General features: G+C 34.1%; 1 protein-coding gene across 2 annotated transcripts in view; it reads left to right on the top strand.

Annotated features, from left to right (window-relative positions):
• Positions 1-22857, top strand: part of Ythdc1 (YTH domain containing 1) — a 32445-nt gene extending 9588 nt beyond the window's left edge. Inside the window, exons 2-17 of one of the 2 annotated variants that reach the window (XM_004644070.3) lie at positions 261-362; positions 716-1044; positions 1162-1573; positions 5246-5335; positions 5802-5855; positions 6390-6484; positions 8005-8113; positions 8195-8312; positions 12285-12369; positions 13796-13962; positions 16406-16488; positions 17555-17591; positions 17688-17727; positions 17833-17895; positions 19884-20018; positions 21853-22857. In XM_004644070.3, the coding sequence (XP_004644127.1) occupies positions 261-362; positions 716-1044; positions 1162-1573; positions 5246-5335; positions 5802-5855; positions 6390-6484; positions 8005-8113; positions 8195-8312; positions 12285-12369; positions 13796-13962; positions 16406-16488; positions 17555-17591; positions 17688-17727; positions 17833-17895; positions 19884-20018; positions 21853-22077 (2144 nt within the window). In that variant the 3' untranslated portion in view covers positions 22078-22857. Of the gene's footprint in view, positions 1-260; positions 363-715; positions 1045-1161; positions 1574-5245; positions 5336-5801; positions 5856-6389; positions 6485-8004; positions 8114-8194; positions 8313-12284; positions 12370-13795; positions 13963-16405; positions 16489-17554; positions 17592-17663; positions 17728-17832; positions 17896-19883; positions 20019-21852 lie in introns of both variants that reach the window. The other variant, XM_004644069.3, reaches the window with a different exon arrangement.
• The last annotated feature ends 1289 nt before the right edge of the window (positions 22858-24146 follow it).

Raw genomic sequence — 24146 nt, 5'->3', positions numbered from 1 at the left:
CCTATGATACTGGCAGTTGAACCTGAGGCCTTTGCACTGTGCTGCATCTCCTAGTCCTCAGTCTTTTTTTTTTTTTTTTTTTTTTTTTTTTTTTTAATTTTACTAAATTTCCCAGAATGGACTCAAACTTGATCCTCTTGTTTCACCGTTGAGAGTGCTTTTGCTACCATGCTCAGTGAGTTAGAATTTCATAAGTAGTCAGTACTCAAATAAATGCTTAATGTTACTTTCTTCCTACTAATTTTTAAATTTGTTTGCAGATGGTGAACTCAATGTTTTAGATGATATTTTAACTGAAGTTCCAGAACAGGATGATGAACTATATAATCCAGAGAGTGAACAAGATAAAAATGAAAAGAAGGGTATGTTACAATCTTAATTATTTTGAAAAAATAACAAGATAAGAGATTTAATTTCTTGAAATCACTCTGCTATTGTACTTGTCTTAAAGGTTAGTAACACAACATATGACAGATTGTTAGATGTGACACTATTGCCTATGAGTATTTTTTTTTAAATAGGTGACATTCTTTTGTTAGATGAGTTTACTTTAATAGCTGAAAGCTGAATTGTCTTTTAGATTAAATGTAGAGTAAAAAAATAGTTTTGAAGACATTTATGAGGCTTTTCTTCCTGACCCATGTCATTTGTAAATCTTTGAATCTTAAAGAGTACTGTCAATACTTTTATATATCTTTTAAATTGTTTTTTATAGGATCAAAACGAAAAAGTGATCGAATGGAATCTACTGATGCCAAGCGACAAAAGCCTTCTGTCCATTCAAGACAATTGATTTCTAAGCCATTAAGCTCATCTGTTAGCAATAACAAAAGAATTGTTAGTACAAAAGGAAAGCCAGTCACAGAATATAAAAATGAGGAATATCAAAGATCTGAAAGAAACAAGCGTCTAGATGCTGATCGAAAAATTCGTCTATCAAGCAGTGCCTCCCGAGAACCTTACAAAAGTCAGTCTGAGAAAACTTGCTTACGGAAAAGGGATCCTGAGAGGAGGGCCAAATCTCCTACACCAGATGTTTCTGAGGTAGTAAATATTATTGCAGATATAAAACAGCAGTTCTTTTTGAGGCTTTAGAACTGTTTATTCATCTTGACTTTGTCTGTTATATGACTGCTGATTCCCTTTTTCTTTAAACATCAGAGAATTGGGCTAGAAGTTGATAGACGTGCAAGCAGATCCAGCCAGTCATCTAAGGAAGAAGTGAATTCTGAAGAATATGGCTCTGACCACGAGACTGGTAGCAGTGGTTCTTCTGATGAGCAAGGCAACAACACTGAGAATGAGGAAGGGGTGGAAGAAGATGTTGAGGAGGAGGAGGAGGTGGAAGAAGATGCAGAGGAAGAGGAGGAGGTAGATGAAGAGGGAGAGGAGGAGGAAGAGGAAGAAGAGGAGGAAGAGGAAGAGGAGGAAGAAGAATATGAACAAGATGAGAGAGACCAGAAGGAAGAGGGAAATGATTATGATACTCGAAGTGAGGCTAGTGACTCTGGTTCTGAATCCGTTTCCTTCACAGATGGATCCGTCAGATCTGGTTCAGGCACAGATGGTTCAGGTACTTTGTTTTTATGTGGAAAATTTTGGGTTTTTTTTCAAAGGACTTGATTTGGTTTTGCTTTTGAATGTTTAAATTGAAGTTAAAAATTTTGAGATTTTGGGGACTAGTAATAGGATGATTTTGTGATTTTCATAGTTAATTATATGCTGTCAAGTCTTATAAATCCAGTAGAGTAATTTTGAGTAAGAATTATGTTAGTATAAAGGTACTGCTTGGCTACACATTAATGTCTTATAAATTAGCATACGTCCAGTCTTCTCTATGTACAAGTATATTTGTGTTTTAATGTTGGTTTTTAGATTTTTAGGTAGCCTATAGCAGCTTATTTTAGTAATGATGTTCTTGCAGTATACTCACGTGGAACCTCTCCCCTGGGTAGTGTATTTCTTGGTAGAAGTCCCTTATATTTTCATCATGCAGCAATAGACCCACAGAACTTCTTTTTTTACTTGACTTGCATTGCACTTCCGTACTTGGGAGTTGTCTGCCTGAGATAGTCAATGGAGTTCTAAGTTGTCATTGTGCAAGATAAAAAGCAGTATAAAGTTCTTGTAGAAAGATTAAGAGCTATCTGGGATTGGTCATCTGTTCATTACTACCTATCCTACCTTATTACCCCTATCCAAGAGAAAAACTCTTAAGCCCAGTTGCAGTCACTAGCTGTAGAGCCTAGCAGAGGACCAGTAAAGAAATTTACAGAGGCCTAACCACAAAGTAGTGATTGTAGCCTCGTGTTTGTCTTATGTCAAGATGCTGTCAGATGTGCTACATTAGCACAGAGTACTAAACATTAGAATCTTTTGAAACATAGTTTTGTTATATAATATTTCACTATGGTAATGGATTGGTAGTAAGTAGGTTGATAACAGTATAAATTAAATGGCCAGCTATTTTCTTATGATTATGTAAGTGCTTTCAGCCATTTCTTCACTAAAGTTGGAGATTGAAGTGTTTACATACTTGAAGAAAGTAAATGGGTTTAACTGAATAGATGGGTAGAATCTTTCCTCTCATCATGCTATTTACAAATAGATGACCTGGATCTTTTATAATTTATGAAGGATAGGCAGTAAAAATGCATTGGCAATATGAATGCTAAGTCATTGTGGATGACAATAATGAATGTTTAGCTCTGTGTGTATGAAACTGTCTAGAGGAATAGGGAATGTATTGTTACAGGTGTTTTCCTTTTGATGTTAGGAGCAGCATTTCTTAGTCTTCAATGTTTGCAGTAAGTCATTTGGACATTTACTTGGAAAGGATCTGAAGTAGTTTCCATTTTTTAATAAGCTCCTAGATAATCTTGGCAGAGTACTCCAGGATTATACTTTCGTGGAGAAAAGTTAACAAACGTTGTGTACCTTTTTCATGAGTTTAAAAGATAGCTAATACTCTTTAATTTTCCTTTTATTAAAATTATTTCTGTGGAGCCTCCTTTAGAAACTATACATCCAGTTGGACATGGTGGAACATATCTATAATCCTAGCACTCAGAAGGCTGAGGCAAGAGGAACACTTCAAGTTCAAGGCCAGCCTGAGCTACATAACAAGATCCTGTTGCAAAAGAAAAAACGTCGTATTTAATATGTGGAAAATTATTTTTCTCATAAAGTATTTCCTCCTGCCCGGCATAATGGTGCATGCCTGTAATCCCAGTCCTTGGGAAACAGGCAGGATTGCTGGGGTTTAAGGCCAGCTTAGGCTGCATAGCTCAATGTCAGCCTAAACTACATAATGAGACCTTGTTTTTCTTTTCTTCTTTTTTTTTAATCTTTATTTATTTGGTATAGGGTTTCACTATAGAGCTCAGACTCATAGTGATATTCCTGTCTCAGTCTCCCTAGGGCTGGGATTACAGGTGTGTGCCACCATGCCTGGTTTCAGTTGCCATCATGGCACACCCTACAGGGCATGCAGTACAGGGGATCGAACCTGGGTCCTAGCACTTGCCAGGCAGGTGCTTAGACTGCTGAGCTATCTCCCCAGACTCAAGATCTTGTTTACAAAAAAGAATTTTCCCTTCATAGTGAAAGAAAACTGGGGTGAAGTTTGAACTCCTTGATTAGGAAATGTCAGTTTATAAAATACAAGGAATTGTACTTTAGTTTCATTATCGTTTTACAGGCTCTAAAAACTTGTCCTCAGTAAATTTTAGTAACTTATAAAAGCATCACACTGTTAGCTTTTCTTAGATGATTTTCGTTATTCTTTTGATCTGAGAGTAACAGTTGGGAGAGTAATGAAAATGGAGTGATCCTTTCATTATTTTGAACCATTTGATAAATTTTACACAACAGTGAGACATGTATAATCCTTAAACTGGTCAACTAATTTAAAAAGAGAACAATCCAAGGAAAGAAAATTTAACGTTCTTGAAAGAAAAGGGCACATACCACAACCCCAAAGAAAAAAAGCCAGAAGGCAGTTTGAATTCTTCTTAGGAATATCTTTTGTTGCACAGTGAAACACCAGAGCTTAGCGCTTGTCTTCTAAAGCGGAAAGACCTACATTTCAGTCTGTTCTCCCAGTGAAAAACTGAAACCTGGGTAGCTATCTTCTGTGTGATTTCTTGTGTGAATCAGAATGTCTTGGGAACTTGCTATAAGGATTAAGGGAAATAATTTATCAAAAGCTTTTTAAATAGCTGTCATAGTGCATACATAATGACTTTTTTCAGCTTTCTGTAGTTTTTATAAAAAGTGTATGCATTTTCTAAACTTCATATTTCAGCTGAAGAGTAGAAGAGAGGATATCATGTAATTAAAATGAAGAGAAGAGACCTTGATTTCATTTTAAGTTCTGATATATGGTTATAAAGTTATGAATTAAGCTTGTAATGCTTTTATGTTGGGCATTCTAAACCTTTTCTGTCTACAGATTTCCAGCCATTTTAGAGGAATACAGATTGTCATTGGATTTGAGAATAAGTTTTAATTTTTTAAAGTGCTGTAAACAGTGATCTAGGGAAGAAATGGTTAAGGAGGACGGTACTATAGACAAAGAAGTATAAGCATTGGCAATGGAAGGGAATCAGTTGAAGTCCTTGGATTCTGGTGCAGATTAAATATTGTCAAAATCAAATTTGAAGTTCTGATGAAGATGGTAGCTTAATTTAGACAAAGACTTAGGAGTGTGATGTGTGGTACACTGAAAGGACATAGTAAATTTTATTGGAAAAAATACATACACTTTGCAGGTTTTCACCTGTTGGAAAACTTTAGTCAGGGCTTTCTATATAGAGGAATTAAATATCTGATATCTCAGTTAAAGCCATTTTTCTCCATGTTTTAACTGGTGCTGGGTATAGAACCCAGTGCTTTCTCACAGAGCTATATCTGCAGACATTGTGTTTTTTAATTTGAGACACAATTTTCAGTTGTTAGGCTGGGTTTGAACTTGAGATCCTTCGTCTTGTTCCCACATTGCTGAGATCACATGTATCAGCACATCTGTTTTTGTTGATTGAAATGAAAGTGTCCTTACTTTTTGTACAGTATCTTTTACATGTTATTCTTAGGGAAATTGAGGGACTCAGAAATAAATGGTGACTAATGCTCAAGAGCTTTGTGAAAAACAGATGCATAATGGAACATTCTTGTTTGAGTATCTGTTAGTTTCTATGTTATAGACTTAAAAATCTTTTTTGTTTTGTTTTTTTCATTTTTCAAGATGAGAAGAAGAAGGAAAGGAAGAGAGCTAGAGGCATATCACCCATTGTTTTTGATAGGAGTGGAAGTTCTGCGTCAGAGTCATATGCAGGTAATAATCATTTTTGTTTATGGTACTATCTGACTGATTCTAACGTAATCTGCTTTAGAAAGTGTGTGGAGGTTGTAGTATAATGTGAAAATGTTGACGTCTCTTAGTACTGATTTTTGGCATGTTCAATGTAGTAATTCTACAGAACACTAAGCTTTTTCTTATTTTAATTCTCTTCTGTTACTGCTTAAGTGGATTTTTCACTTTTTTTTTTTCTCCTTTGGAAGATGATGATTTAGTGACTAGCTTTCTGAGTGGGAAACCGTTAAAATACATTTTTTAAAAATTCAAACAACCCAAAAACGAAACACTCGTACACATTGTGGAGTATTTTTTTTGTGTGTGTGTGGGTGCGCCAGGAAGAGTAATTTGCCTTGAATGAGAATTTTATGTGACAAGACTGTAGAAATTTTGTTTTACCTCTACTAAAGCTCAAGCTGAACAAATGTACTTTGGCTAAATACAGGTTCAGAAAAGAAGCATGAGAAATTATCATCTTCCGTTCGTGCTGTCCGAAAAGGTATCATTTAAATTTGAAATTTGTTTTCACTGCATGCTCCATAAGAGTCCTTATTTTGCTTTATCGGGTCTCCATTAGTAGCTGATTTTTATATAGTAATGTTCCGATGTATTACGTTAAGGAGAAAAATAATGTACTCTGATACAGAAAGCTTCATATTCTACTTTTTCTGCATATATTTTAGTACAGCATCAAATATTTCAGGATATTTTGCTCTTTGGATACAGTAACGTGTATGTATATAAACATACTAAGCACATTTGATAGCTTATTATTGATCATTAAATGAATCTGGTAAAAATCTATAAAACTTTCAGTATTTTCACATTTAAGTGCGGCTCTGATAGATCGGAACATCACACAGTTAGACTCACCTTGTTGCAAAATGCTAGATGTCTTCTATTATTGCATTTATTATATGTTGTGGCTTAGTTTTCTAGGTTGAATGGGTGTTTGTTGTGTTTTAAAAGTTTAGTTGGGTTATGGAGGGTGATACTGTTTTGTGGTTAATCAGTTTGGATTTCTTTTTTTCAGATCAAACTAGTAAACTCAAATATGTCCTTCAGGATGCAAGATTTTTCCTCATAAAGAGTAACAACCATGAGAATGTGTCTCTTGCCAAAGCTAAGGTATTAGCTTCAGTTCTGTTGAAACTGTCTTGTTCTTATTTTTGGTACTGGGAATTGAACTCAGGTCTTCACGTATTTATATGGGGAGGTACACTTGAGTCTCTGCAATAGTTTAAGAGAGGGTGATTTTCATTAAAGCTTTAAAAATCTACAGCCCACTTAGCACTCATAACCCTGCTCTTTGATTAGTTAGACAAACACTAATTTCAGTATTTTAAATACCACTTTAGAAACAGTAAACGTGGAAGACTGGTTTGTAATGTAAAAGATATCTTTTTTTTTTATATCCAGTTGCTTATACATTGTATTAATACTTTTAAAAGTTTCCTTAGATAAATAACTTCTGTGTTATGGTGTTACTTTATACTTTGAGCATCTTTTGGCAGAATCGGGGATTGAACTCGGGTCCCTGCGCTTGCCAGGCAAGCATTTATTCCACTGAGCCATCTCCCTGGCCCCTATACTTTGAGCATCTTTTGAAAAGAAACCATTATTGTGGAAAGTTTCTTACATGAGATCACTTGGATTTTAGAAGAATGGTAGCTTTAAAGTCCTGTTTCAGACTTAATAGAAAATCTTCTGTTACAGGATATTGTAAGGTCGTTACAGAAAAAAAATACATTTGTGTGTTATGCCGGGTAGTGTATTTTTTGTGTGTGTTGAGGATCAAACTCAGGACCTTGCGCTTGCCAGGCAGTCACTTACGCCTCTGAGCTATCTTCTCAGCCCCTAAATTCTTAACTTAAGTAGAGTAACATTTCAGTTGTTTACAAATAAAGTAAAATATTTTTCTAACCATGTCTGTCACTGTTTCTGTCTTTGTTTCTTAATTTAAGGCTTATGGCTAAAACTTTATAAACCTAAGTCATTAAATAGCTCATTTAGTTATCATGTGTCCTTTTCAGCTGAAGTGGATCAGGGTTGTGTAATTAAGCACTTGCGTGTGAGTGAGTAATGTGTAGTTGATGTGGAAGTGTGTTAGAGCTTCTGCCTTACTTTACCCTTTTATCTCTGTCTTGAAGAACTGGTTAAATTGTTTCTTAAATGAATAAGGACTGATACTCTAGTTCAACATTACATAAAAGTTTGAAATTAAGTAGAAAAACTGTAGAAATACTGTTTTGACAGGAAATTTTGATTTATGATTTTAAAAGTCAATTTAAATTATTAGATTGACTATATACACTGGAAGACAAATGTACAAGTTGTGCTTCACCTTCAAATGATATAAAGTTTACCAGAGTAAGTGGTTGTGATTTTAAAACAATAATAGGTAGTTTATTTCAGTATATAGATCTCACATTTAGTAAGATTTGGTCACCTTCACTCTTGCTTTAATGAATTTATAAAGTTGGTGATTTCGTCCATGTTTTTTGTGAATTTTTTGTAAATTACACTTAGATTATTTTTATAGTGAATAAGATATAGCTTTGTAGAATTTAAAGCACATTGAAATTTTGTAGCATTTGGTCTTTTGTGAATTAGATTTGCAGTTAATTTCAGTTTATATTCTTATATAGGGTGTATGGTCCACGCTGCCTGTAAATGAGAAGAAATTAAATTTAGCATTTAGATCTGCAAGAAGTGTTATCTTAATATTTTCTGTCAGAGAAAGTGGAAAATTTCAAGGTAAGAATAAAAATAATATGGTCATAACATAAAAAATTCATGATATCATTTTCATACTATTTGGTATTCTGATTCTCATAGGCTTCGCAAGACTTTCTTCAGAATCACACCATGGAGGGTCTCCTATACACTGGGTGCTTCCAGCGGGAATGAGTGCTAAAATGCTGGGCGGTGTTTTTAAAATTGACTGGATTTGCAGGTAAATTGTGCCTTTTAGTATAGATCATTAAAATTGGTCTTCTTTGGAGTTTATTATCATTTGGGAATAATTTTAGAACTCAGTAGTGGTTTATTTACATCATTTTCTGGGATGCTTACACTTGCACCCCCCATTTCCATTCTTTACCTTGATATTGCCTTTATAGTCCTGTCTGATATTCAAAGGTCTGTTCAAGATTTTTTATGTTTTACTTGCTTGGGATGTTTGTCACATCTAGGTAAAGTTAATGATTTAACATGTCTTAGTTACTCTGGAATGGAACATTAGACACTGAATTGACTAACAGTTGTGAATATGACAGATTTGGTTGTGAATAATTAGTTTTTACTTGGAAAAGTCAGTAATACATGCTTAGTTAAGATTGTAATCTTTTAAAATAGGATTCAGATTCAACTTTTTAATCAAAATACATCAATGATCTAAGTTTTTTTTTTTTTTTTGCTCCGAATGCCTTTAGGGCAGGTTTGGCTGCCTTGAGTTGTGGGGATCGAACCACAGCCACCTGAGCCTGACAGCTTTGTGGAAGCAGCCACTTAAAGAACTGTGCTAGGGCCAGGCACCCAGTGATCTAAGTATTAAGATAGATATAACCTGCTGGAAAATAAAATAGGTAAAACCACTGAAGACATGGTTGTAAACAGGATTTTCTAAATAGAAACCCATTTGCACAGGAAATAACATCAAAAAAATCAAGAGATTATGTCAGAAAGCTACACAACAAAAGGAACAACTAACGCAATGAAGAGACAACCTAAAGAACAAAGAAAATATTTGTCAGCTATTCCTTAGACAAAAGACTTAAGGTGTAGAGAGGCTGTAAAAAGCTCAAAAATTAGACACACCTACCTATGTGAAAGACCTGTCAAAAAATAGATAAATGAGTACATGTTTCTCATAAAAAGTACAAATGACCATTGAATTCATGGAGAAATGTTGAGTATCTGGCCATTAGAGAAATGTAAATTAAAACATTTGAGATTTTACTTTAACTCTGGAAAGATTGGCCATCATCAAGGAACCAAACAGTAAGTGCTGACAAGTCTGTTCCCTTAGTATCTTCTCTAAAGAATAAAACATCAAATCACAGGTATACATGCATACTTGGGTATAGCAGCACAGTTTACATAGCTAGTTTTAGAAATGGCTTATATATCCATCAACAAAGGAATAGATAGGCAAGTAGGGAAAGAAAAATGTATTTATACCCAGTGGAGCGTGCTGCAACAAAGGATAAATTTGTACCGTTTGTAGGAAAATGTGTACTTTGAGACTAATGATAAGTGAAGTCAGATGCACTAAAGTATTGCATAGTTTTCTTCCTTGAGAAACCCAAAGTATAAATAAGTAGCAAAATAAAAGATAATAAGGAAGGGAGATGGATCCTATGTAGATGGAAGGGGAAGGGGCCCAGAGGATGGAAGCTGGGAGAAGAATAGAGGGGAAGAGAAGGAAGATAGAACTAATATGTGTTATGTATGTGTACCAACCCTTGTGAGAAATGTAACCAAAGTCATGTATAAAGAAAAAAGTTTCTTAAAATCTTTATTTTGAACCCTGAGTCATTTCTACTACTTTTAATGGTAATAACTTGTCAGGTTTTCTTGATACATGAAAATTTACTTCATACATTAAGTTTTAATATTTTCTGAAAGAGACCATGTCAGTTCTTTGAATTATAAGTTGACTTTGCAGATGATGGTATTGGTTGAGAATAAAGAAGGAAGAATGATTGTTAGAAAATCATATCAGCACAAGTAGAACATGGAAACAAGCCATTAAGGGTTGTTATGATTCGGGTTGGACCCTTGTTGTTTTATTTAACAGTATGTGAAAGAATAACAGAAGACAAAAAGAATAGTAATGAGGAATAGTCTAAACTACAGGAGGGGCCGGGAAGATAGCTCAGGTCACAAGGGCCTGAGTTCAATCTCTGGCTCCACCAAAAAACAAAACAAAACAAAAAAAAACAAAAACAAAACTTAACTATAGGATAGTGAAGAACTAAACATACATTGGCCAACATAAGAGTGGAAATAGTGTGTAATTTGTTAACAGTAGTGGAAAAAGTATATGCATTACTTTATTTTTTATAGGAAAAATATGAAGCTGTCTAAATTTTCCTAAAGAGAAAATTAGATGTGTGAATTATGTTTTGTCTCTTAAGTATAGTATTATATGAAAATAATTGCACATGTAATAGCATACATTATAACAAAAAAATACACTGTTAGAGTGTTGAGATGCTGTATTGAAATCATAAGGCTGTTGGTGATACCCTTGTACTGCACTACCTCTGCCGTTTTTATATTAAAAATTAAAGTTGGAATTACTTTTCTTTGCACTTACAATTTAAAAATTTAAAGTTTGGTAACAGTTTATTGGGAAAGAAATGGCAGTTATCTAAGCAGAGAAGTGGTAGACATTTTTATCTATATGTGTATAGTTGTAAAGGCAAAAGGAAATAGTCTTGATGCTTTTGTACAGTATTTCAGAAAAGATCCTTTCTTGGCCTTGAGACAAAATAATTACTCATTTTTTAGTAGCTTCCAACAGATTTAGTTGTATTAATCTTCATATTCACAGTGGTAAGTAAATTGGTTAAATTGTAAAAGAAAGGTTTCGTTTATTAATAGATAATCTTCACATTCTTTAAGTTAGTGGCTATTTTACTGACATGTCGGGGATGTATAGTAAGCAGTGGACAACTATTAATAGGTCCCTCCTAATATTGGATACAAAGTTTTGGGTAGAAAGATTTGGGCTTCTTTTGTTTTAAAGTAAATTTTAGACTGACCTAAAAATGGTGTTTTTGTAATTTCAATTCTTTTGTACAAGTTGTGTGAAAATTTAATTTTATAATACTCTAGTTTAGCAGGGTACTTAATATTTAGTGCGTTAATACTTCAAGTCTGTGTTCTGAAGCATTCTACAAATGGTCCCTGACGTGAAATGGCTTGACTGTTTTGACTTTACTTTCATGGCAAAGTGATAGGCATTCAGTAGAAAGTTTACCTGGAATCAATGTCATTCATTCACTCACTCATTCATTCATTCATTCATTCATTCATTCATTCATTCGTATATTTGGTACAGGGTCTCACTCCTTAACTTGGACTCCTAGTGCTCCTCTTGTTTTCAGCCTCCCTACTGCTGAGATTACAGGTGTGCACCACCACGCCAGGACTCCCTGGTGGCTGGACTCCAGGACCTGCTCAGGGGTCCGGGGAGGTGGGGGGGCTTGAACATCTGTCTGTCTCTGCGCTTGTCTAAACAGGTGCTTAGTCTGCTGAGCCATGTTGCTGGCCCTTTACCTGGAATTTTGATCCTCCCCTCCCTCAGAGTAGTGATAGATAGTGGTATGTTTGATATGCTGGTCTCGGCGGTGAGCTGCAGCTCCATTAGCTGCAGTCACTAGGGTGAACAGTAACTGCATTATACTTGGTTGTTGAACTTTGGTGTTAGAGTAAATGTTTTAAGTACATTATTGTTATTTTCTTTTGGAGGGGTCAGTATTAAAGTAGCTGGGCCTGGCATGTACTACTGAGCCACATCTCTATATAGTTTCTTTTTAAATTTTATTTTGGGACAGAGTCTCACTAAGTTGCCCAGGCTTGCATTGAACTCTCATGATCCTCTTGCTTCAGCCTTGTTATTTGCTGAGTGCATCACGACAGTGCTAAACACATTTTTGATTTAAGATGTCATTTTACTATTAATTTTTCACAGCATAACCGTTTTAAGTCAAGGAGCAGCATATTATCCATGATTGTTTTGTTTGTATTTTTGTTTTGAAAACTAAGAACTTGGTCTTTGAACTTTTCTGTGAGATACACTATACCAGTTATTTTTTGCATTTCAGTCATTTAAATTGCAGTTGACGTGATTTGCTGTGGAAGTAGTATAAAGTCTGCAGGGTTCTATGAAAAATAACTGTTATTACTTTGGATTCAGGCGCGAATTACCCTTCACAAAGTCAGCTCATCTCACCAATCCTTGGAATGAACATAAGCCAGTAAAGATTGGACGTGATGGACAGGTTTGTTCTGTGATTCTTTGAGCAACTTAATATGCTTAATCAACTGTTGTAGTGATATTTATTGAACCGCATTTTTAAATTGGTTCTGAAAGAAATGAGTTACGAAAAATTAAGGGACAGTATTATTTGGAGAGTGTGATTCCTTTTACTATGACTGATTAATAAGATAGCTAAATTTGAAATTTAGCTTTATATGGCAGTTGCTTACTTTTTGTAGTTTTGAGGATTAAACCCAGGTCCTTCACACTGAGATAGTCCCTCCATGTACCTCAAGCTGGCTTTGAGTTTCCTATGTAGCCCAGGCCAGCCTATAAAATTGCAGTGTCCCACTTGCGTCTGTCTCCCAAGTGCTAGGATTACAGGCGTGTGTCACCATTCTTGACACTTTAATGTTTTTTTTTGTTTGTTTGTTTTGTTTTGTTTTTTTGCGGAACCAGGGATTGAACTCAGGCCCTTGGGCTTGCCAGGGAAGCACTTATTCTACTGAGCCATCTTCCTGGCCCCTTTAACTGTTTTTAAGACAAAGTCTTGCTAAGTTGCCCAAGTGAGGCTCAAAGTTGGGAATTATACTTCTGCCCCATAGTGAGTTAATTGTATACTATCATGTCTCATATTTTTATTCATAAAATTGCAGGGAAGATGATTATAAAGTAGTTTGAAATGTTTTTTCTTTAGCACTATTTAATAAATTCTCCATTTGTATAAGGTACATGTTACAGAATTGTTATTTAGCATCTTTGCTGAACTTTTCTGAATAGAAGGTAATCCTCTGAAAAGATAACACATATATCTATATCGTTTTAAGTAATGGTTTGACCTAAACCCAAATCTTTGAAGCTCATAGAGCCCACACATTATTTTATTTATTTATTTATTTTGCGGTACTGGGGATTGAATTTAGGATCCTGCACTTACCATGCAAGTGCTTATTCTACTAAGCTATCTTCCCGGCCCTCCCACACATAATTTTAAACCAAAAGTAATAGTTGTTTTCATTCCCTCATTAAGTGAAAATGTTTGTTATTAAAAATAAATTTTGAAGTTGATAGATTAACTTTAAAGTTGATAACAACTTTGTAATTACTGTATTTTAGTATGTTGGCTTTGTAGTTACTGTATTTTAGTATATTAATTGAAAATTGAGTTAATAACCTACAAGATAGCATTCTTTTGTTTAGTATTTACATGATTTAGTAGTCTGTAACTATTACTATTTTTGCTACACAGTCATTTGTGTTTTCTATTAAGGTGAATTACTGTTCTAATATTTTTGTGTTTTTCCTCAAGAAATATTCTTTTGATTTTTCCAGGATTATTATTTTTGGGGAGAAATCCTCTACTTCATTTTTTACTCTTGTTCATCAAGAAAATACAAGTTTCTTAAAAGCTGCTTTTTGTCTTAAAAATGGCTGTTTTCTTATTCTAGGAAATTGAACTTGAATGTGGAACCCAGCTTTGTCTTCTCTTTCCCCCTGATGAAAGTATTGACTTGTATCAGCTCATTCATAAAATGCGTCACAAGAGAAGAATGCATTCTCAGCCCAGGTCAAGAGGACGTCCATCCCGTCGAGAGCCAGTCCGGGATGTGGGAAGGTTAGAAACGTTCTTTGGACTGATAGTAGGCACATGTATCAGGATAACATGATGGAGCAATGTGATTCGTCAAAAGTTTGTCCTGCGGTAAAGAAGAAAGAGAAAATCCTCAAATCAAGCTGCATGGACTAGTTTGTGGCTTCATTGAGGATTTCACATGGTCACCTTGGTCTCAGTCATTTTTCAAGAGGAATATGGGGATCTTTCCTTATGCAAAAAAAAAAAAAAAATGTTAAAAGTGATAACCAGTTTAGATTTGATAGTACTCTGATAATGCAGTACAGAAATGAAATGAGGTAGGCATTTGTTGCTAATAACAGGCTAGAAAGGAGGAAGAGGAGGATGTCTTTATTTGAAAAAATTGTTAATATTTTGCAAACAGCCTTTTCTTTCAGGTGTGTCTCTGGATAAACCTTATCAGATATGGGACTTTTATAAAAAGGATCAATTATATTTTTTCAGAAGATGACGCCTCATTTAGAGCATAAAATATTTTAAGTTATTTTGATGTTCAAGAGGAGCATTACTGGGACTGTTTCAGATTTTGTCACCGTGATGTGTTAAGCCCATTGCCAAATATTCTCTTAACATGTACCCAATGAATTCACACATCTTGCTGAGCTTCTGAAAACAATAGGTTCTTTCCAAAGGGGATCAAGTGGCCCTGGGAGACCCGGCAACAAACCAAAACGAAGGGCTGTTGCTGTGTCTGTTTACAGCTTTTCCAGATGCTGGCAGTACCTGTGGACTTAAAGTGGTTTTTAGAGGATCGCCATGGTTATTGATCACTACTGTATGAACTAAACAGCATTTTCCAGGAAAAGGGGGTTTAACTTGTTACAGAATTGGAGAGAAGTCTTTGCAAAGGACTGGTTTAAGCCCTTCTACCCACCACCTTCCCCTGTGTAGCTTTGTGTACAGCTAAATCTAAAATATTCTGCTAAAGACTATTGGATGTGGTTGATGGGATGAAACCTTTGGTTAAGTTTCCTTTTGGTGGAAACATCCTGTGGTAGGTACAGATAATCCAACAAGAGTCCCATTTCTTAAGGACACTGTCGAATAGGTAGGAGGAAACCTGGCAGAGCCCCTTACTTTTGGCCTAAAAGGACTGAGCACCAAGATGTCTTTTGAAGTTTAAGCTAAGAGGTTTCCAGTGCAATACAGTATATACAAGTGAAGTTTTTACCTCAGTTTTGCAATGGACTGCAAACTATACTTATACACCACTACACCTTCTCTCAAGCCTGCCAGGGCCTCCATTTATGTATGTGGCTTACAGCTTAAAGTCAGTAGTTGGACTACTATATGAACTGTTACTATCATGTTTTATACCGGTCGTAAATGCACTCCCCAAACTACAAGAAAGCGGTATGTTTAATTTTTTAAACCAGCTTTTAATTTTATTAGTATTGCTTATTATGGATGCAACTGTTTTTATTCTGTTGGGGGCGGTTGGGGTTATTGCACTTAACTTTACAGTTTGAATTAAGTTGTTTTGCAAAAATTAGTAAGTAGCTAATACTCAGAAATACATGAAAATAGATATGTAAGGTTAGTTTTTATTTAGCATTAAGAGTAAAAAAAAATGTCCTAAATATAGATTTTTAAAGTTTGTTTAGATTTAAATGTTGCTAAAGTATATTTTATGTTATACATTGACTATTAAGATTTATGAAAGACAGTAAAGAGTAGTTCTCTGTAAATAGTAAAATTCAGAGGAGTAGTTTGATCTAGTTAGAATTTGTAACCTGTTACCAATTTGTGAAAGAGTTTTATTATAAGACACTGAGAAGTTCTTTAATTCCTTAATGTGATTGAGTATAGAAAAAATGTTATTAAGGAATAATAAGTTAGTTTTTTAAAGTATTACATCTTTAAAAACTTGTGGAAGTAGTTTATTAAATATCAGATTTTTGATATTTACAAGAAGTAATAATTTTGTGCAAAGCAGGAAAAATATTCAGGAACTTTTTAGTTAGACTTAACCTCAAGTGACAAAGTTTAAATAGATTTTAGAATTGTCTGTTGTATAATAAAGATGTTATTTTTTTTTGTTTTCATTTTTATTTAAATGGCAACTTTATTTGGATAAATGTTTTGTTAAATGGGATATTTACATTAATTTGAGGATGGCTCATTTACTTCTGTTTGGACTACTAAAATGTGATTTGTATGTTTTAATCAGATTACTCTTTGTGGTTATCTCATCATAGCATGAGATTGCAGCGAATACCTACCTCCAGCAGTGCATTTAAGGTTTGGTTCATAGGAATTTGAATAATTAAAATTTAGAAATGTTAAGATAATTTGCTCACTAAAACTTAGTTATTTCAAGCAAGTAATGAGCTATTCTTTGTACTTATCTCCATCAAAAACTTGCTTTGCTATTTGTTCTCCCAGCAGTTTTTGGTTTAATTTCTAATGTGTCTAATTTGTGTAGGCGTCGACCAGAAGATTATGATATTCATAACAGCAGAAAGAAACCAAGGATTGACTATCCCCCTGAGTTTCACCAGAGACCAGGTTAATATTTTATAATCCTGCAGATATTTGACTTAACAGTAATTAAAACCACCAAAATTCTATCATGATCCTATAGTTATAAAAGTAAACAAATTAGGACATGACTACTTAAACCTGAAAAATCTTTAGTAGTTCTCATTAGTAATTCTTAATTGCTAATTTTGCAAAAATGGAAATTTATGTGTACATGTATTTAAGATTATAGTTAAGGGAAAAGTGGTCTTATATGTTTTTCTTTTTGTTTCATTAGTGTTTCATGTGACATACACCTTTTAGGAACTAAACTCTGCTTTACTTTGCAAAGTAAAGTCATAAGTTTAGAGGATGGAAAAATATGCTATTCGTAATTTAAGTGCAGCTTTTCAATTAGCCTGTTTACTGGAACTAAACTACAAGTTATAATTAAGAACGGTGATCATTTAGAACAGTAATACACAGAACAAAACTTTGGCAATACACAATTTGGGGACTATGTGTACTTCATAATACTTTTGCATAGAAAGTACTTTGATTGAAGCCTCATTCTTTTCTCCAGGGGAATATTTTGTTGTACTAGTGCAAATAATTTTCCCTAGTAATGTGACCATGTAGGTAATTTTATGTTTTAGTTTGCTGTGTTCTTATTAAAGAAGTTTGGGGAAAGATACTTCTTCCTCTTACCCACCATGATTCTTTCATTTAAAATGTATATACCTTCATTTTTGCAACTTTTGCAATTTTGTGTTCTTCATTGAATATCTTTTAAAAACATGTAATCTGTGGTTTATCTAGCAAGGCGTGTATATATTTAAGGTAAAAGGTAAACGTTTGTTTTTAAAAAGTTGTGTTACACATGTCAAAATAGTTCCTCTCCCTGTTTCTCTGTGGTTGCAAAATGAAATTGTAGCAAAACTTGGGTCATGAACTTAGAAGATGTATATGAAAGATCTCTAGAAGTAATAATAATAGTTATCACTTAAAGTACATATTTCATGAGAAGAATTAAGATGACATAATGAAGGTTTAATTGTGATGCCATAATAAAAAATAAAAATTTGATTTACTGAAATGCTTGATGTTTGAACAGGGTATTTAAAGGATCCAAGATACCAAGAAGTAGATAGGTAAGTTGGGTTCACTCTTTCTTCACTTTGAATTACATTCTTGGAACTAGTTTATGAATTACCTGAATTTAGTTTCACAAATCTTATTCCCAACAGACGATTTTCAGGAGTTCGCCGAGATGTGTTTTTAAATGGGGTAAGCATAAAATTTTATGTATTTAATGTAGATAAAACCAGGGTCTGATTTGTTTAATCTTGAGATGACTCGTATTTTTATTGACATTATCATCTTCTATTTTAGTCCTACAATGATTATGTGAGGGAATTTCATAACATGGGACCACCACCACCATGGCAAGGAATGGTTTGTATTACTGTTTCTATAATTAAGTTCATTTGTAGTCCCAATACTTTGAATACTTAAAATATGATGGTTACAATTAGTAAGAGAACTTAAAATACAAACGTTTGGCAATAAGCAATTGCATGCTATTCTTAAAATGATTAAGTTGATTTGCTTTAATGGCTTAAGCTTAATTTGATGTTCAGTAGTACTTTATGGTATTGTTAGTTGGTGGAAGCTTTACTTGGAGGTTCAGATACATTGTGTGTGTGTGATCTGTAATGTTTTATATTGTATATCTTAGTTTTCCTCATGTATAAAATACTGTGGGCATTTGTTCTTGGGCTCATCTAGTCCTTGTTCTGTGTAAAGCATGGAACATGATGTCTGTTGAGTAGCTCAGCATTTAATGGAGTATTACAAACCTTGTTATTATTGAGAAGATAAATTTACAAAAGTACATAGTACCTAATATACTACTAAATAAGTTTGCCTCTGTTTAAAATTGATTAAATTGTGGTTATTTATAACTTTAGTTTCTTTAAGAAAACTGGGTTTTATTAGAATCTATTACCATAACTTGAGTAATAAATACTTCATAGTCTTTTTTTTTTTTTAAGAATATATTTATTGGGGGGAAGAAAGCTCCTGTCTGAGAAAGGGACAGGAGTGGGGACCCTGAGTGGGTTGTCCCCTGAAGGATATTTTTGGGGGGGGGATGCCATAAGGCTCAGGATGCCTTAAGGGCACGTCTGATAGGCATGAGGATCTAGGGATCACAGAATCTTGAGCCTGACTGCTTTGCTTAACCAGGTACTTAAACAACTGAGCTAATGGACAGGCCCCCAAAGAATTTTTTTTTTTTTTTTTTTTTTTGGTATTTGCTATTAGAATACCTTAAGGCCACAGTTGCATGGCGAGAGTGTAGTTTCGACTGAACTAAAACAGATTCAAGAATGTTTTTGGTTTTTTTTGTTTTTTGTGTTTTGTTTTGTTTTGTTTTTTAGTGGCTCAGGCTGCCTGAAGGGCAGGTCAGGTAAGGCAGGTGTAGCTGGGGATGACCGTGGTATCCTGCTCCTGACTGCCTTTGCATGAGCAGGTGCTTAAACAACTGAGCTAAGGGCAGGCCCACTTCATAGTCTTAAATATGTTTATTCTGTTTATTTTAAGTGTGCCTTTAAATGTGTGACTTCATCCTACATTTTGCTAAAGTATAGTTTTATACTACTGTAGATCATGAGATTTCTGTGGAATCTGTGAAATTAAAAACATTGAAACGTATGAATTTGACAACTGTGGAAGTAATGTTTTATTTGGCTTTTATTCATTTTATAGGTTATTTTACCTTTTGTTACTGTTGTTGAGCAGTGTGCAGTGTTTCATCAAATAACCTGAACTAGCCATGATGCTTGATAATGCATCTTGACTATACCGCTTAATTAGCGTTACCTAATTTCTTGGTACTTCACTTTTTCCCTTTTGTAAAGTAGAATAGTACCTTTCTCATAGATTTGTTGTGAGAATTTAATGACAGATAGTACCTAGCTCTGAGTAAATACCATGCTTTATTCTATTGAGCACTGTCTGTATTAGAATTTTTTTTGTTTTGCTTTCCTTTCCAAGACGGTTTTGTTATGTACTTCAGGCTGTCCTTGAGCTCACTATGTAGCCCAGACTGACTTCAAACTCAAGGTGATATTCCTGCCTCAGCCTCCCTAGTGCTGGCATTACAGTCGTGTACTACCACATCTGGCTTTCTTAGAATTTGATATTAGAAAAATTATAAACATGTTAGGTCTTAGAAGATGTATAATTACAATTTCTTACACATATATTCTTTTCAACCAAAGAACTGTAAATGTGTCAAAGTAAATATCTGTACACATTTGTTTGGGTTTGGTGGTTTGGATAGAGGAATTCTCAGAATAAGTTTTTAAGAAGGATATTTAATACATTCTTACAAAAGTAATTTTTTTTTTTTTTTTTTTTTTTTTTACCATTTTTCTTAGCCCCCTTACCCAGGACTGGAACAGGCTCCACACCATCCTTACTATCAGCACCATGCTCCACCTCCTCAAGCTCATCCTCCTTATTCAGGACATCATGCGGTGCCACATGAAGCAAGATACAGAGATAAACGAGTAGTAAGTGCACAGGAAGGCAGAGGTGTGAGGGAACTACTTAGAATTCTGTAGGTAATTTAAATGTGAGGATACCAGATCTTGTTCAATAATGTGTAGATAATTTAAATGTGCAGACATGAGGGTATGGTCAGTAACAATCTTTTGGAGATTGTTCCAAAAGTTTTTCCCCCACTCTTCAGGTTGTTGAATATTTTTCAGAACTAAATAATCTTTATCTTCCCAGTAATAAGAATATACATATTTGAAAGTCAGTGTCTTTGAGGCATTTTTGTGGAATTGTCATTTCTTTCTTACAATTCACAACTTGTTTTTATTAAAAATGACAGATGATGAGCTTTGAGTTAGATTTCTTTTATTAAATCATAGGCTACTTAAGTTTTAATAACTTCATATAAAACTGGAAATATTGTAAATATATAATACTGCCAAGGTTATTTCTTTATATGACCAAATTTTTGGAGAAGAGATATTATATTTTGACAGATAGTCTTACCTCATTTAGTTCTTCGTACCAAAAGTTTTTAGAACTACTAACCAAGTTATTTTATTCTTCTTTATCCCTAGTTTCTAAGATTAGCCAATAACCAATTTTTAAGGATAGAGAAAAAAATTTGGTCCCTGCAAACAAAAAGGCAATCAACCTCTAGTTTTAAGATTTATAGGTTTTCATTATACTAGTGGGGTTGTTTCTTTCTTTCTTGCCAGTAGTACTTTTATTTTAAAAACTGAGCATTATCTTGTACTTGTCAGAAGCATAGTCCATATATGTGTTTTTTAATACATATAAAGGTAATTGTAATATTTAAAAAGTTGCACAAACTAAGTTTTTCCCCCACTCTTCAGGTTGTTGTATATTTTTCAGAACCAAATAATCTTTATCTTCCAAGTAATAAGAATATACATATTTGAAAGTCAGTGTCTTTGAGGCATTTTTGTGGAATTGTCATTTCTTTCTTACAAAATTATAACCTTTCAAATAAATTAGGACTAATCTGAGAATCCTGACTAACTTGAAAGTGGTGTTTTCAGTCATAGAAGAAAGAAGAATGCAGCCTATGTATGATTAGATGAACTGTGATATCTCAAAATGGCTGATAACACAGTGGTTTAAAACAAGTCTTCTACTTAAGTGTACCTGCCATTGTTAATAAGTTCTTTGTAGTAAACCTGTGGTTAGCGTATATTCTGTAAAAGCCAGGGTGCAATTACTTTTTTTTTTTTTTTACAGTACTTGGGACCTTGCACCTGCCAGGCAGGCACTTCTGCCACTGAGCTATATCCCTGGCCCCCGCAATTACATTTTCAACATTATACTTTATACATTTAGGCTGACCGCAAACAGACCAAATTTATTAAGTAAAGGTAGGCTGAGAACTAAGAGGAGAAAGGTTAACCTAGAGCAAGGATCATTCAGCTTTGATCTCTTCATCCTTCAGTGCATTGTAAACTATGTGGGACAGACTTACTTTCTTACAGTTTGTCACATCCCGTAATCTGAATCATCATAGTTGTGATTTCACCTGAAAAGGACAGAGTTCTGTTATGTTTTGTAGTGTTGAAAGGAAGGTAAAAAGTGTTGAAGGAAACCAGTGTTAGCATAGCACCCAAGCATAATGGTTGATAGTAATGATTAAGTGATAATTGGGGCCTAAATCTCATTAAACCAACATGTAGAAAAGTCAGTCATATTGAATAGGACATGCATGAATTGATTTGTATCTTTGTATATGTCTGATTTGACATCCAGAATCCTATTTTCTCTAAATAGAGTAAACTTTTCTTTCAATTTCATTAAAATTTCTGGCATTTCTAATACATTTCTTCTGTTTTCTAGCATGATTATGATATGAGGGTGGATGATTTCCTTCGTCGCACACAAGCTGTTGTCAGTGGTCGGAGAAGTAGACCCCGAGAAAGAGACCGGGAACGGGATCGAGACCGCCCCAGAGACAATAGAAGAGACAGAGAGCGAGATAGAGGACGTGACCGAGAAAGAGAGAGAGAGCGACTTTGTGACCGGGACAGAGACCGAGGGGAGAGAGGTCGATATCGAAGATAGAGTCTTTGGAGGCACTGATTGAAGATAAAAAAAAATCTTGTTTTTTTTTTTTTTTTTTGTGTGTGTGTGTTTACAGGTAGTAAGTTTATTTTCAGCTGTCTACTTAAAGTTCATTGTGTAGAAGGATTTACTATCACCCTCTTTGTTCCAAGCATGCAGTATAATACGAACTGGAAAAACTCAAATAGGCCAAAAATGCAATCGACAGTTGAGTTTGACACTTTTGTTGAGAGGCAGAATGGAACAGTCCAAGAATGTAGATACTGACTTGTTCTCAGAAATGTTCATCTTACAGTGTGTTCATTGTAGTTATATTTTGTTTTCTTTTCAATCTTGATTGAGAACTGCCATGGTATTTTTGCTTTGATATATTGCTACATGTAGTTGTACACGGTTCAGTAAAAATAATGCTGCTATCAAGTATGGAAATACTGGAATATGATGGTTTGACTGTATGGCAGTGTTGTAGCAGCCTCTTGGTTTTTTTTTTTTTTTTTTTTTTTGGTCTTTTGTTTTAACTTACAAAGACTTTATTTTTCATTAGTCTTCAATGATGAGAGCAATATTTAGAAGACATTGCTATCTAATTTTTAATCTTTTTAAAAAAAATCCTATGTTCAGTAGCATGATTGATGCTATTGTTTAGCCTTCCCTTCCAAACTGTATACATTGGCTTGGAATGTTCACAACTTGCTTGTGTGGCAGCAGGAGATAATTTCCATATTCTACATTGCTACTGTTTTGTATAAAATAAATTGTTAAAGATTGACACCTGTTTTATTTCTTGTCTAATTGCCAGTTTGTTATAGATAGTTCATTGATGGGCATAAAAAAAAATTTTGCTAATATGGTAATATTTTGTTGGTATTTTGATCATATACATATCTGGCAAAATTTTGAGTTCTTTGCTCATCACAAAAATCCTCTTTTTTTCCCCCAGTAATCTACTTTGTAAAGTTTTCTATTTCATTTCTTAAATAGACCAAAGTTTAACTCCTATTGTTGCATTATCGACTGTCAAACCCTCCTACTTTTAACAGACTATAACTAGAAATAGAGCCACCCAAAGAAACAGTTTCTGGAAGAATTTTTCACATCTTCAGTTTATGTTACAGCTGAAATTCTGGTTTTAAAGAAGTCCTTGAAGATATTTGAATCTATATTGTCCTGAAGCAGGGAAAGCATTTTTAGTCCTGAAGAATATTTAAAACTCCATAACAACATTTAGAATACTTCTATACAGTTTCATAAATTTAAAATAAGTTGCTTTAAATTACAGACTGAATTTATGTTAAAATTTATGTAATGTTTAGAGATGATTTTTTTTTTTAGGAATCCGGAGTTCTTGTTTACCATTGCTATTAAACCATTTGATGATGGTGAAATCTGTCATTTCTTGACATTTTGTATGTATCACTTTGTGTTGCACAGTTTAGTGTATTTGATATTTTTTCAGGTTCTTACATGCTAAACAATTTATGATATTTAGAGGAATCACTGAAAATTCTGTTGTATGAATTAATCAGTTATGAAAACATAGTTATTAAAATTATTTTTTGAAATACTTTTAATACATTCTAGTAAATCATATGATGCACTTAACATGTAGTACACACCTTGGTGTGTCTGTTAAGCTTATGGACTTCGTTTCTCAATCGCTACAGGAAGTAGGATCAAAAGGACATGTAAGTTTGCCTAGTGACAAAGTTCAGAGGACCAAGATTCAACTTACGTTTTTTCCATTTGACAACAGCTGATCACTTTGCAAAAAGAAATAGAACAGAAATTATAAGTCAATGGTTTGAATTAACATTACCTTCGTATTTCATAAAGCAGAGGGTTTTTAAGTGTCCATTTGCTTAGATGTTATACTTGGATGGGAAGAGCCGAGGATTGTGATATATTCTAAAAATCAACATCTATTACAAAGTATCGGAGGTAATTCTAGAAATGTGAGTTAACTTTAAGCATAAAATTGTCAACATATTTCATGTATTTCCCTTATAGGCCAGTTTAATTGTGTTAACCTTGTAATTTAAGACTTTTTTTTTATCACTGAAGGGCAGTTT

Source organism: Octodon degus, unplaced genomic scaffold (genome assembly GCF_000260255.1).
Source record: "Octodon degus isolate 3935 unplaced genomic scaffold, OctDeg1.0 scaffold00191, whole genome shotgun sequence".
Taxonomy (NCBI): domain Eukaryota; kingdom Metazoa; phylum Chordata; class Mammalia; order Rodentia; family Octodontidae; genus Octodon; species Octodon degus.
Note: the sequence above shows the minus strand (reverse complement) of the source record. Positions and strands in the feature narration are given on the sequence as shown.